The sequence below is a fragment of the Melanotaenia boesemani genome, chromosome 9 (genome assembly GCF_017639745.1).
Source record: "Melanotaenia boesemani isolate fMelBoe1 chromosome 9, fMelBoe1.pri, whole genome shotgun sequence".
NCBI classification, from domain to species: domain Eukaryota; kingdom Metazoa; phylum Chordata; class Actinopteri; order Atheriniformes; family Melanotaeniidae; genus Melanotaenia; species Melanotaenia boesemani.
The window spans coordinates 36,469,131-36,484,726 of record NC_055690.1 but is presented as its reverse complement, the minus strand read 5'-3'; the positions used below and the strand labels follow the sequence as shown (position 1 = coordinate 36,484,726).

At 50.9% G+C, this 15,596-nt stretch overlaps 1 protein-coding gene across 2 annotated transcripts in view; it reads right to left on the bottom strand.

The window, feature by feature from the left end:
• Positions 1 to 15,596, bottom strand: part of wdr62 (WD repeat domain 62) — a 38,143-nt gene that overhangs the window by 10,371 nt on the left and 12,176 nt on the right. The window contains exons 12-19 of one of the 2 annotated variants that reach the window (XM_041994215.1): positions 5,449 to 5,574; positions 5,288 to 5,346; positions 4,608 to 4,735; positions 4,445 to 4,520; positions 4,267 to 4,378; positions 4,135 to 4,198; positions 3,955 to 4,062; positions 3,782 to 3,888 (exon numbers count right to left, since the gene is read on the bottom strand). In XM_041994215.1, coding sequence (XP_041850149.1) covers positions 3,782 to 3,888; positions 3,955 to 4,062; positions 4,135 to 4,198; positions 4,267 to 4,378; positions 4,445 to 4,520; positions 4,608 to 4,735; positions 5,288 to 5,346; positions 5,449 to 5,574 — 780 coding nt within the window. The remainder of the gene's footprint in view (positions 1 to 3,781; positions 3,889 to 3,954; positions 4,063 to 4,134; positions 4,199 to 4,266; positions 4,379 to 4,444; positions 4,521 to 4,607; positions 4,736 to 5,287; positions 5,347 to 5,448; positions 5,575 to 15,596) is intronic. The other variant, XM_041994216.1, reaches the window with a different exon arrangement.

Genomic DNA, 15,596 nt, shown 5'->3' with positions numbered 1-15,596 from the left:
AACCTGAGAGCTGTGGTTGATGTACAGCAACGTAAAAACAGTAAAACTCCAGCTTACTACAACCCGGTTCAAAACACGTATAGCAAGGAGGAGGAGGAGGAGGAAGAAGAAAGGTGGAGAGGAGGAGAAATGGAGGAGGAGGAGGAGGAGAGGAGGGGAGAGGACAGAAGGAGAGGAGGAGGAAAGGAGGAGGAAGAAAAGTGGAGAAGAGGAGAGGAGAGAAGGAGGAGAGGTGGAGGAGAAAGAGAGGAGGAGGGAAGAGGAGGAGGAGGAAAGTAGGAGAAGAGGAGAGGAGGAGTCATGCAGCAGAGAGAGCGACTGCAGCAGCAACGTTGGCCGTTCAGAAGGAAAAACAGTAAAGTGGGAGTCGGACCCTCTGACCATGGGACACAGCTGCGACGCTCCGGGGCGACGGCGTGTCCGAGGGCCTGCAGCGGCGGGAAACAGTCGCATGTAAAGCTCCCACCGCCGCTTTATTAACTGCGCCGGGACAAAGCTTTTTCTTTGGAGAAACAATGAGGGTTAAATGATGGCTGCTTGAGAGCAAGAGGTCTCCGTCCAGCAGCCGTTAATTATTTTTCCCGCTTTTTTTTTCCTGCCGTCACTACTTGCCACATGCTGGAACTCCGGCACGGTGCCAGATTCCCATCATCCCTGGTTTTAACCGAAGTAGAGGAAGATCCAATGAGCGTGTCCGATACATTCAGCTGTCAGTTTTCCTCTTTCCAGATCAGACTGGAAAGCCGTCACGGCCAGAACTGATGAACTTTTAATCCACGAACTTCAACGTTATAATGTGGCTGACATGATTTCCACATGTGGATTTCCAGGAAGAGAATTCCCAGACCGGAAAACCAAAAGAGGAGTGTATAAATGAAGAGCTGCTGAGTTTAAAATGTTTAGAACTGCAACTCAAACATGGAGCAGACAGCCTGGCAGGAAGAACACCCGGGATTCTCGTGGGATTCTGGATTCAGTCCTCAACTCTTCCGTCCTCCACTTCCGTCCATTTCCCGCGGTGTTGCATTAACTTCTGTCTTTTCTACTCTGCTGATGCATTTCACTCCGCCTGCTGACATTTAAGCCTCAAACATCCACACACACAAAGAACTGCTATAAAATCATAAATCTTTATTTTCCAGCTTTTTCCCATAAAAACTTAAAACTACAGATCTGCTCAAAACTAATAAAAATTCCATTACTTTTAGGGTTTTTACCATTAAATGCCGGTTTGATTAACTGAATTTTTACTGGAATTATTATTTTCTGGTGATCTCATGTCTCCATAATACAACCGGAAAAATCCCAGAATTTCCTGCATCCGCCTGTGATGGAAAACCAGTGGAATCTGGTGGAATCCTGTAAAAATATCAGGCCTTTTCTTCCAAATAAAATGCTGACATTAAACAATGAATGGCTTTAAATTGGAAAGACTCCAAGATTAAAATAAGTAGTTTTGATGGAAATCAGTGGGGAATTCTGACCTCAAAAGGTCCCCAGAGGAAGTTTCTGATCCCACATAAAACATAACAATGGCATTTCATCCACATCAAAGGCCCATCCCAGTAATTAGAATGTAATATGTATCATGTAATATTTATCATATAATATTTATCATGTAATATGTATCATATAATATTTATCATGTAATATGTATCATATATTATTTATCATGTAATATGTATCATGTAATATGTATCATATATTATTGATCATGTAATATTTATCAGGTAGTATTTATCATATATTATATATCATGTAATATGTATCATTTAATATTTATCAGGTAATATTTATTATATATTATATAGCATGTAATATGTATCATGCAATATTTATCATATGATATTTATCATATATTATTTATCATGTAATATGTATCATGTGATATGTATCATGTAATATTTATCATATATTATTTATCATGTAATATGTATCATGTGATATGTATCATGTAATATTTATCATGTAATATGTATCATGTGATATGTATCATATAATATTTATCATGTAATATGTATCATGTAATATTTATCATATATTATTTTTCATGTAATATCATGTAATATTTATGTAATATTTAACATGTAATATGTATCATATAATATTTATCATGGAATATGTATCATGTAATATTTATCATGTAATATGTATCATGTAATAATTACCATATATTCATCATGTAATATTTATCGTATATTATTTATCATGTAATATGTATCATGTAATATTTATCATATAATATTTATCATGTAATATGTATCATGTAATATTTATCATATAATATTTATCATATATTATTTATCATGTAATATGTATCATGTGATATGTATCATGTAATATTTATCATGTAATATGTATCATATAATATTTATCATGTAATATGTATCATGTAATATTTATCATATATTATTTTTCATGTAATATGTATCATGTAATATGTATCATGTAATATTTATCATGTAATATTTAACATGTAATATGTATCATATAATATTTATCATGGAATATGTATCATGTAATATTTATCATATATTATATATCATGTAATATGTATCATGTAATATTTATCATATATTATTTATCATGTAATATGTATCATGTAATATTTATCATGTAATATGTATCATGTAATATGTATCATGTAATATTTATCATATATTATTTTTCATGTAATATGTATCATGTAATATGTATCATATAATATTTATCATATATTATTTATCATGTAATATGTATCATGGAATATTTATCATGTAATATTTATCATATATTATTTATCATGTAATATGTATCATGTAATATTTATCATTTATTATTTTTCATGTAATATGTATCATGTAATATTTATCATATAATATTTATCATATATTATTTATCATGTAATATGTATCATGTAATATGTATCATATAATATTTATCATATTATTTATCATGTAATATGTATCATGTAATATTTATCATTTATTATTTTTCATGTAATATGTATCATGGAATATTTATCATATAATATTTATCATATATTATTTATCATGTAATATGTATCATGTAATATGTATCATATATTATTTATCATGTAATATGTATCATGTAATATTTATCATTTATTATTTATCATGTAATATGTATCATGTGATATGTATCATGTAACATTTATCATATATTATTTATCATGTAATATGTATCATGTGATATTTATCATGTAATATTTATCATATAATATGTTTTTGTGCGTCTCTACGTGGTCTCCAAAGGGAGAAGATCAGAAGCAGTTATTGATTCCTCGCCAGAATTCTGCTGAAATTCTTCATCTTTCTAATGAACTTAGTTCAGCTTGTTTTGTCCATCAGCTGAGTGGCCAGCAGGGGGCGTTAGCGTGCTGCTAACAGACAAGCTAACTGCCACTGATCCAAGCGGCGGGTAAGAGATGCTAACTGTTAGCCTCTCTATGCTAACACAATGTTCAGATCAGGAGCTACATTAGCAGCGACAGTTTCACTGATTGGATCGATACCGGGTCGCCTCTGCTCCGTGTTCCTAAATCCAGTTGGTTTATAAGCTGTGATCAACGGGTCGGACCAGAACCAGAACTTTCTGTGGCCTTCGTGTCTGGGTCTGATCTGGTTCCAAACCGGGTGTCGGTTCTGTAACAGCTGTTTCAATCATCAAAGAGGTCAAAGTGGACCAATCCAGTACTAGAACCTCACCTTATGACCCGTTTAACAGAAAAGCTTTTCTATCTGGGAGGTAATGTGTGACGTGACTCACTCGTCCCCCTCACCTGGTTCCAGGTCCGGTCTGGCTGGAGTCCCGTGGTCAGCCACTTCCTGCTCCTCTTCCTCGGTCTGTAGCAGCTGGGATGAAGGTCCGGTGATGAAGGTCTCCCTCCTGGAAGCAGAGGCCAGTAAATTAGAGGAAGTTCAGCATCAGCGGTTCCGTCTCAGGCGGACCCACCTGATGTTCGGCTGCTTGCAGGTCTCAGGTCTACACGTGGATCTGAGGCCCCGCCTCTTCCTCATGGTGGTGGTCATGTGGGAGTCCAGCCGCCACACGAACACGCAGCTACAACGACAGACGAGGTTAACGGCACAGCCGGCTGAGAGCTGGGAGGCGGTGGCAGGACGGCGGACTCACCTGTCTCCTGACACGGAGATCAGGTGTCTGCAGTCCGGACTGAACCTCATACAGGTGACGATCTCTGAGGACACAAAAGCACGTTACTAACCCGACACCTGAAACCAGGTCAGGAAACGGTTCGATTCCCACCTGAATGACCGAACAGGGTGGCCACACACTCTCCGGACTCATAGTCGAAGACGGTGATGTTTTTATCCGAGCAGCTGGTGGCGAAGAACGAGCCGGACGGATCCATCTGGACCTGCAAGAGATGACCCATCAGCCACCCGTGTCTCACACCAGAACCAGAGTCCAAATCCATCAGTACCTTCAGCAGAGCTCCGTCATCGCTGGACGAGCCTTTCAGACACTTCTTCATCTTCCCCGTCTCCACATCGTAGACCCTGAGGACCACAGCTCAGCGTCAGCCGCTCACTCACGGCGTCCCGCCACCCACGGCGTCCCGCCACCCACTTCCTGTTTGTGTTTACCTGACGTTCCGGTCCTGACAGGCCACGACCACGTGGGTTCTGGATGAGTCCAGGTCCATGTCGTACAGGGTCGTCTTTTCAACTACATGGTGACGCCTGGAGAACGACAAACCCTCCGAGGCCTGCGGCATTCACAAACAGGAAGTCACGTGACACACAGCCGGACATCAGCCCAGCAGAGGAAAACAGGGAATTCATCTTTGGGAATATCGTCGTACATCTAGGAATATGATCTCATATGTGGGAAGATCGTCTTCTACATTAATAACTATATTAATAAATATGATGAATTTATCATAATAGCAAAAAGTGCAATGAAATATAATTAAATCAAAATAAATTAAATTTATTTTTTGTGATTTTATTAATTCATGCTTAGAAATTCTTTAAAAACAAAACATAAAGACATAAATGTGATTATAAAGTATGTTATTAATGAAATATAATTAAAATGGATCATAGATTATATTTTAAGATTTAAAGTGACTTTTACGTTTCATACTGATCATTTTTAAACATGAGACATTTAGAAAGTACAATTTTATAATACTCCTCATAATTTAAAGTATTTTAATATTAACGTTGTGTTTGAAAAGAAAACTAAAATAATAACTAATCTTTACTTTGAGGCTTGTTATTCAGACTAAATGAGGAATTCTCCGTCAGGTTTCGGCTCCCACCTGGAAGTAGATGCTCTTATCGGCTCCGCAGCTCACCATCCGGACCTCTGGATTCTCACCTGGATCACAGGGAAGAACCGGAACACATCCTGGATTTCACCAAACATCATGCATGATGGAAAACTGGAGTAAAACTGGATTCTGGATAACCGGGATCGAACCTGTGAACCGGACGGCCGTGATGGAGGAAGAGTGGTCGTTCAGGGTCTGTTCCAGGCTGAAGTTCTTGTCCAGGTTGAAGACGTGGATCAGTCGGTCCCGACTGGCCGAAGCCAACAGCTTCACCCCTGAGACAGCACACAGACCAGGAGTCAGACCAGGACCAGGAGTCAGACCAAGACCAGGACCAGGAGTCAGCACACAGACTAGGAGTCAGACCAGGACCAGGAGTCAGAACAAGACCAGGACCAGGAGTCAGCACACGGACCAGGAGTCAGACCAAGACCAGGACCAGGAGTCAGCACACAGACCAGGAGTCAGACCAGGACCAGGAGTCAGACCAAGACCAGGACCAGGAGTCAGCACACGGACCAGGAGTCAGACCAGGACCAGGAGACAGCACACAGACCAGGAGTCAGACCAGGACCAGGAGTCAGACCAAGACCAGGACCAGGAGTCAGTACACGGACCAGGAGTGAGACCAGGACCAGGAGTCAGCACACAGACCAGGAGTGAGACCAGGACCAGGAGTCAGCACACAGACCAGGATTCAGACCAGGAACACCAGAAGTCAGACCCAGGACCAGGAGTCAGACCAGGACCAGGAGTCAGATCCAGGACCAGGAGTCAGTACACAGACCAGAAGTCAGACCAGGACCCGGAGTCAGATCAGAACCAGGACACAGCACACAGACCAGGAGTCAGACCAGGACCACCAGAAGTCAGACCCAGGACCCAGGAGTCAGACCAGGACCTGGAGTCAGACCCAGGACCAGGAGTCAGCACACAGACCAGGAGTCAGACCAGGAGTCAGATCAGGACCAGAAGACAGCACAGACCAGGAGACAGCACACAGACCAGGAGTCAGACCAGGAGACAGCACACAGACCAGGAGACAGCACACAGACCAGGAGTCAGATCAGGACCAGAAGACAGCACAGACCAGGAGACAGCACACAGACCAGGAGTCAGACCAGACCAGGAGACAGCACACAGACCAGGAGACAGCACACAGACCAGGAGACAGCACACAGACCAGGAGACAGCACACAGACCAGGAGTCAGACCAGGATCAGGAGTCAGCACACAGACCCAGGATTCAGACCAGGAACACCAGAAGTCAGACCCAGGACCAGGAGTCAGACCAGGACCTGGAGTCAGACCCAGGACCAGGAGTCAGCACACAGACCAGGAGTCAGCACACAGACCAGGAGTCAGACCAAGACCAGAACCAGGAGACAACACACAGACCAGGAGTCAGACCAGGACCCGGACCAGGAGACAGCACACAGACCAGGAGTCAGACCAGGACCAGGAGTCAGACCAGGACCAGGAGTCAGACCAAGACCAGGAGTCAGACCAAGACCAGGACCAGGAGTCAGCACACGGACCAGGAGTCAGACCAGGACCAGGAGTCAGCACACAGACCAGGAGTCAGACCAGGACCAGGAGTCAGCACACAGACCAGGAGTGAGACCAGGACCACGAGTCAGCACACAGACCAGGATTCAGACCAGGAACACCAGAAGTCAGACCCAGGACCAGGAGTCAGACCAGGACCAGGAGTCAGATCCAGGACCAGGAGTCAGTACACAGACCAGGAGTCAGACCAGGACCAGGAGTCAGATCAGAACCAGGACACAGCACACAGACCAGGAGTCAGACCAGGACCACCAGAAGTCAGACCCAGGACCCAGGAGTCAGACCAGGACCTGGAGTCAGACCCAGGACCAGGAGTCAGCACACAGACCAAGAGTCAGACCAGGACCAGGTGTCAGACCAGGAGTCAGACCAGGATCAGGAGTCAGCACACAGACCCAGGATTCAGACCAGGAACACCAGAAGTCAGACCCAGGACCAGGAGTCAGACCAGGACCTGGAGTCAGACCCAGGACCAGGAGTCAGCACACAGACCAGGAGTCAGCACACAGACCAGGAGTCAGACCAAGACCAGAACCAGGAGACAGCACACGGACCAGGAGTCAGACCAGGACCAGGAGTCAGACCAAGACCAGGAGTCAGACCAGGACCACGAGTCAGACCAAGACCAGGACCAGGAGTCAGTACACGGACCAGGAGTGAGACCAGGACCAGGAGTCAGCACACAGACCAGGAGTGAGACCAGGACCAGGAGTCAGCACACAGACCAGGATTCAGACCAGGAACACCAGAAGTCAGACCCAGGACCAGGAGTCAGACCAGGACCAGAAGTCAGATCCAGGACCAGAAGTCAGTACACAGACCAGGAGTCAGACCAGGACCCGGAGTCAGATCAGGACCAGGACACAGCACACAGACCAGGATTCAGACCAGGACCACCAGAAGTCAGACCCAGGACCCAGGATTTAGACCAGGACCTGGAGTCAGACCCAGGACCAGGAGTCAGCACACAGACCAGGAGTCAGACCAGGAGTCAGATCAGGACCAGAAGACAGCACAGACCAGGAGACAGCACACAGACCAGGAGTCAGACCAGACCAGGAGACAGCACACAGACCAGGAGACAGCACACAGACCAGGAGTCAGACCAGACCAGGAGACAGCACACAGACCAGGAGTCAGACCAGAACCAGGTGTCAGACCAGGAGTCAGACCAGGTTCAGGAGTCAGCACACAGACCCAGGATTCAGACCAGGAACACCAGAAGTCAGACCCAGGACCAGGAGTCAGACCAGGACCTGGAGTCAGATCCAGGACCAGGAGTCAGCACACAGACCAGGAGTCAGCACACAGACCAGGAGTCAGACCAGGACCCGGAGTCAGATCAGAACCAGGACACAGCACACAGACCAGGAGTCAGACCAGGACCACCAGAAGTCAGACCCAGGACCCAGGAGTCAGACCAGGACCTGGAGTCAGACCCAGGACCAGGAGTCAGCACACAGACTAGGAGTCAGACCAGGACCAGGAGTCAGAACAAGACCAGGACCAGGAGTCAGCACACGGACCAGGAGTCAGACCAAGACCAGGACCAGGAGTCAGCACACAGACCAGGAGTCAGACCAGGACCAGGAGTCAGACCAAGACCAGGACCAGGAGTCAGCACACGGACCAGGAGTCAGACCAGGACCAGGAGACAGCACACAGACCAGGAGTCAGACCAGGACCAGGAGTCAGACCAAGACCAGGACCAGGAGTCAGTACACGGACCAGGAGTGAGACCAGGACCAGGAGTCAGCACACAGACCAGGAGTGAGACCAGGACCAGGAGTCAGCACACAGACCAGGATTCAGACCAGGAACACCAGAAGTCAGACCCAGGACCAGGAGTCAGACCAGGACCAGGAGTCAGATCCAGGACCAGGAGTCAGTACACAGACCAGAAGTCAGACCAGGACCCGGAGTCAGATCAGAACCAGGACACAGCACACAGACCAGGAGTCAGACCAGGACCACCAGAAGTCAGACCTAGGACCCAGGAGTCAGACCAGGACCTGGAGTCAGACCCAGGACCAGGAGTCAGCACACAGACCAGGAGTCAGACCAGGAGTCAGATCAGGACCAGAAGACAGCACAGACCAGGAGACAGCACACAGACCAGGAGTCAGACCAGGAGACAGCACACAGACCAGGAGACAGCACACAGACCAGGAGTCAGATCAGGACCAGAAGACAGCACAGACCAGGAGACAGCACACAGACCAGGAGTCAGACCAGACCAGGAGACAGCACACAGACCAGGAGACAGCACACAGACCAGGAGACAGCACACAGACCAGGAGACAGCACACAGACCAGGAGTCAGACCAGGATCAGGAGTCAGCACACAGACCCAGGATTCAGACCAGGAACACCAGAAGTCAGACCCAGGACCAGGAGTCAGACCAGGACCTGGAGTCAGACCCAGGACCAGGAGTCAGCACACAGACCAGGAGTCAGCACACAGACCAGGAGTCAGACCAAGACCAGAACCAGGAGACAACACACAGACCAGGAGTCAGACCAGGACCCGGACCAGGAGACAGCACACAGACCAGGAGTCAGACCAGGACCAGGAGTCAGACCAGGACCAGGAGTCAGACCAAGACCAGGAGTCAGACCAAGACCAGGACCAGGAGTCAGCACACAGACCAGGAGTGAGACCAGGACCAGGAGTCAGCACACAGACCAGGATTCAGACCAGGAACACCAGAAGTCAGACCCAGGACCAGGAGTCAGACCAAGACCAGAACCAGGAGACAGCACACAGACCATGAGTCAGACCAGGACCCGGACCAGGAGACAGCACACAGACCAGGAGTCAGATCAGGACCAGGACACAGCACACAGTCCAGGATTCAGACCAGGACCACCAGAAGTCAGACCCAGGACCCAGGATTTAGACCAGGACCTGGAGTCAGACCCAGGACCAGGAGTCAGCACACAGACCAGGAGTCAGACCAGGAGTCAGATCAGGACCAGAAGACAGCACAGACCAGGAGACAGCACACAGACCAGGAGTCAGACCAGACCAGGAGACAGCACACAGACCAGGAGACAGCACACAGACCAGGAGTCAGACCAGACCAGGAGACAGCACACAGACCAGGAGTCAGACCAGAACCAGGTGTCAGACCAGGAGTCAGACCAGGTTCAGGAGTCAGCACACAGACCCAGGATTCAGACCAGGAACACCAGAAGTCAGACCCAGGACCAGGAGTCAGACCAGGACCTGGAGTCAGATCCAGGACCAGGAGTCAGCACACAGACCAGGAGTCAGCACACAGACCAGGAGTCAGACCAGGACCCGGAGTCAGATCAGAACCAGGACACAGCACACAGACCAGGAGTCAGACCAGGACCACCAGAAGTCAGACCCAGGACCCAGGAGTCAGACCAGGACCTGGAGTCAGACCCAGGACCAGGAGTCAGCACACAGACCAGGAGTCAGACCAGGACCAGGTGTCAGACCAGGAGTCAGACCAGGATCAGGAGTCAGCACACAGACCCAGGATTCAGACCAGGAACACCAGAAGTCAGACCCAGGACCAGGAGTCAGACCAGGACCTGGAGTCAGACCCAGGACCAGGAGTCAGCACACAGACCAGGAGTCAGACCAAGACCAGAACCAGGAGACAGCACACGGACCAGGAGTCAGACCAAGACCAGAACCAGGAGACAACACACAGACCAGGAGTCAGACCAGGACCAGGAGTCAGCACACAGACCAGGAGTCAGACCAGGACCAGGAGTCAGACCAAGACCAGGAGTTAGACCAAGACCAGGAGTCAGACCAAGACCAGGACCAGGAGTCAGCACACGGACCAGGAGTCAGACCAGGACCAGGAGTCAGCACACAGACCAGGAGTCAGACCAGGACCAGGAGTCAGACCAAGACCAGGACCAGGAGTCAGCACACGGACCAGGAGTCAGACCAGGACCAGGAGTCAGCACACAGACCAGGAGTCAGACCAGGACCAGGAGTCAGACCAAGACCAGGACCAGAAGTCAGCACACGGACCAGGAGTCAGACCAGGACCAGGAGTCAGCACACAGACCAGGAGTCAGACCAGGACCAGGAGACAGCACACAGACCAGGAGTCAGACCAGGACCAGGAGTCAGACGAAGACCAGGACCAGGAGTCAGTACACGGACCAGGAGTGAGAGCAGGACCAGGAGTCAGACACAGACCAGGAGTGAGACCAGGACCAGGAGTCAGCACACAGACCAGGATTCAGACCAGGAACACCAGAAGTCAGACCCAGGACCAGGAGTCAGACCAGGACCAGGAGTCAGATCCAGGACCAGAAGTCAGTACACAGACCAGGAGTCAGACCAGGACCCGGAGTCAGATCAGGACCAGGACACAGCACACAGACCAGGATTCAGACCAGGACCACCAGAAGTCAGACCCAGGACCCAGGATTTAGACCAGGACCTGGAGTCAGACCCAGGACCAGGAGTCAGCACACAGACCAGGAGTCAGACCAGGAGTCAGATCAGGACCAGAAGACAGCACAGACCAGGAGACAGCACACAGACCAGGAGTCAGACCAGACCAGGAGACAGCACACAGACCAGGAGACAGCACACAGACCAGGAGACAGCACACAGACCAGGAGTCAGACCAGAACCAGGTGTCAGACCAGGAGTCAGACCAGGTTCAGGAGTCAGCACACAGACCCAGGATTCAGACCAGGAACACCAGAAGTCAGACCCAGGACCAGGAGTCAGACCAGGACCTGGAGTCAGACCCAGGACCAGGAGTCAGCACACAGACCAGGAGTCAGCACACAGACCAGGAGTCAGACCAAGACCAGAACCAGGAGACAGCACACGGACCAGGAGTCAGACCAAGACCAGAACCAGGAGACAGCACACAGACCATGAGTCAGACCAGGACCCGGACCAGGAGACAGCACACAGACCAGGAGTCAGACCAGGACCAGGAGTCAGCACACAGACCAGGAGTCAGACCAGGACCAGGAGTCAGACCAAGACCAGGACCAGGAGTCAGCACACGGACCTGGAGTCAGACCCAGGACCAGGAGTCAGCACACAGACCAGGAGTCAGCACACAGACCAGGAGTCGGACCAAGACCAGAACCAGGAGACAACACACAGACCAGGAGTCAGACCAGGACCCGGACCAGGAGACAGCACACAGACCAGGAGTCAGACCAGGACCAGGAGTCAGACCAAGACCAGGACCAGGAGTCAGCACACGGACCAGGAGTCAGACCAGGACCAGGAGTCAGCACACAGACCAGGAGTCAGACCAGGACCAGGAGACAGCACACAGACCAGGAGTCAGACCAGGACCAGAAGTCAGACCAAGACCAGGACCAGGAGTCAGTACACGGACCAGGAGTGAGACCAGGACCAGGAGTCAGCACACAGACCAGGAGTGAGACCAGGACCAGGAGTCAGCACACAGACCAGGAGTGAGACCAGGAACACCAGAAGTCAGACCCAGGACCAGGAGTCAGACCAGGAGCAGGAGTCAGTACACAGACCAGGACCCGGAGTCAGATCAGGACCAGGACACAGCACACAGACCAGGAGTCAGACCAGGAGTCAGATCAGGACCAGAAGACAGCACAGACCAGGAGACAGCACACAGACCAGGAGTCAGACCAGGACCACCAGAAGTCAGACCCAGGACCCAGGAGTCAGACCAGGACCTGGAGTCAGACCCAGGACCAGGAGTCAGCACACAGACCAGGAGTTAGACCAGGAGTCAGATCCAGGACCAGAAGTCAGTACACAGACCAGGAGTCAGACCAGGACCCGGAGTCAGATCAGGACCAGGACACAGCACACAGACCAGGATTCAGACCAGGACCACCAGAAGTCAGACCCAGGACCCAGGAGTCAGACCAGGATCTGGAGTCAGACCCAGGACCAGGAGTCAGCACACAGACCAGGAGTCAGACCAGGAGTCAGATCAGGACCAGAAGACAGCACAGACCAGGAGACAGCACACAGACCAGGAGTCAGACCAGACCAGGAGACAGCACACAGACCAGGAGACAGCACACAGACCAGGAGTCAGACCAGACCAGGAGACAGCACACAGACCAGGAGTCAGACCAGAACCAGGTGTCAGACCAGGAGTCAGACCAGGTTCAGGAGTCAGCACACAGACCCAGGATTCAGACCAGGAACACCAGAAGTCAGACCCAGGACCAGGAGTCAGACCAGGACCAGGAGTCAGCACACAGACCAGGAGTCAGCACACAGACCAGGAGTCAGACCAAAACCAGAACCAGGAGACAGCACACGGACCAGGAGTCAGACCAAGACCAGAACCAGGAGACAGCACACAGACCATGAGTCAGACCAGGACCCGGACCAGGAGACAGCACACAGACCAGGAGTCAGACCAGGACCAGGAGTCAGCACACAGACCAGGAGTCAGACCAGGAGTCAGACCAGGAGTCAGACCAAGACCAGGAGTCAGACCAAGACCAGGAGCAGGAGTCAGCACACGGACCAGGAGTCAGACCAGGACCAGGAGTCAGCACACAGACCAGGAGTCAGACCAGGACCAGGAGTCAGACCAAGACCAGGACCAGAAGTCAACACACGGACCAGGATTCAGACCAGGACCAGGAGTCAGCACACAGACCAGGAGTCAGACCAGGACCAGGAGTCAGACCAAGACCAGGACCAGGAGTCAGCACACGGACCAGGAGTCAGACCAGGACCAGGAGTCAGCACACAGACCAGGAGTCAGACCAGGACCAGGAGACAGCACACAGACCAGGAGTCAGACCAGGACCAGGAGTCAGACCAAGACCAGGACCAGGAGTCAGTACACGGACCAGGAGTGAGACCAGGAACACCAGAAGTCAGACCCAGGACCAGGAGTCAGACCAGGACCAGGAGTCAGATCCAGGACCAGGAGTCAGTACACAGACCAGGACCCGGAGTCAGATCAGGACCAGGACACAGCACACAGACCAGGAGTCAGACCAGGAGTCAGATCAGGACCAGAAGACAGCACAGACCAGGAGACAGCACACAGACCAGGAGTCAGACCAGGACCACCAGAAGTCAGACCCAGGACCCAGGAGTCACACCAGGACCTGGAGTCAGACCCAGGACCAGGAGTCAGCACACAGACCAGGAGTTAGACCAGGAGTCAGATCCAGGACCAGAAGTCAGTACACAGACCAGGAGTCAGACCAGGACCCGGAGTCAGATCAGGACCAGGACACAGCACACAGACCAGGATTCAGACCAGGACCACCAGAAGTCAGACCCAGGACCCAGGAGTCAGACCAGGACCTGGAGTCAGACCCAGGACCAGGAGTCAGCACACAGACCAGGAGTCAGACCAGGAGTCAGATCAGGACCAGAAGACAGCACAGACCAGGAGACAGCACACAGACCAGGAGTCAGACCAGACCAGGAGACAGCACACAGACCAGGAGACAGCACACAGACCAGGAGTCAGACCAGACCAGGAGACAGCACACAGACCAGGAGTCAGACCAGAACCAGGTGTCAGACCAGGAGTCAGACCAGGTTCAGGAGTCAGCACACAGACCCAGGATTCAGACCAGGAACACCAGAAGTCAGACCCAGGACCAGGAGTCAGACCAGGACCTGGAGTCAGACCCAGGACCAGGAGTCAGCACACAGACCAGGAGTCAGCACACAGACCAGGAGTCAGACCAAGACCAGAACCAGGAGACAGCACACGGACCAGGAGTCAGACCAAGACCAGAACCAGGAGACAGCACACAGACCATGAGTCAGACCAGGACCCGGACCAGGAGACAGCACACAGACCAGGAGTCAGACCAGGACCAGGAGTCAGCACACAGACCAGGAGTCAGACCAGGAGTCAGACCAAGACCAGGAGTCAGACCAAGACCAGGACCAGGAGTCAGCACACGGACCAGGAGTCAGACCAGGACCAGGAGTCAGCACACAGACCAGGAGTCAGACCAGGACCAGGAGTCAGACCAAGACCAGGACCAGAAGTCAACACACGGACCAGGATTCAGACCAGGACCAGGAGTCAGCACACAGACCAGGAGTCAGACCAGGACCAGGAGTCAGACCAAGACCAGGACCAGGAGTCAGCACACGGACCAGGAGTCAGACCAGGACCAGGAGTCAGCACACAGACCAGGAGTCAGACCAGGACCAGGAGACAGCACACAGACCAGGAGTCAGACCAGGACCAGGAGTCAGACCAAGACCAGGACTAGGAGTCAGTACACGGACCAGGAGTGAGACCAGGACCAGGAGTCAGCACACAGACCAGGAGTGAGACCAGGAACACCAGAAGTCAGACCCAGGACCAGGAGTCAGACCAGGACCAGGAGTCAGATCCAGGACCAGGAGTCAGTACACAGACCAGGACCCGGAGTCAGATCAGGACCAGGACACAGCACACAGACCAGGAGTCAGACCAGGAGTCAGATCAGGACCAGAAGACAGCACAGACCAGGAGTCAGACCAGGACCACCAGAAGTCAGACCAGGACCTGGAGTCAGACCCAGGACCAGGAGTCAGCACACAGACCAGGAGTCAGACCAGGAGTCAGATCAGGACCAGAAGACAGCACAGACCAGGAGACAGCACACAGACCAGGAGTCAGACCAGACGAGGAGACAGCACACAGACCAGGAGACAGCACACAGACCAGGAGTCAGACCAGACCAGGAGACAGCACACAGACCAGGATTCAGACCAGGAACACCAGAAGTCAGA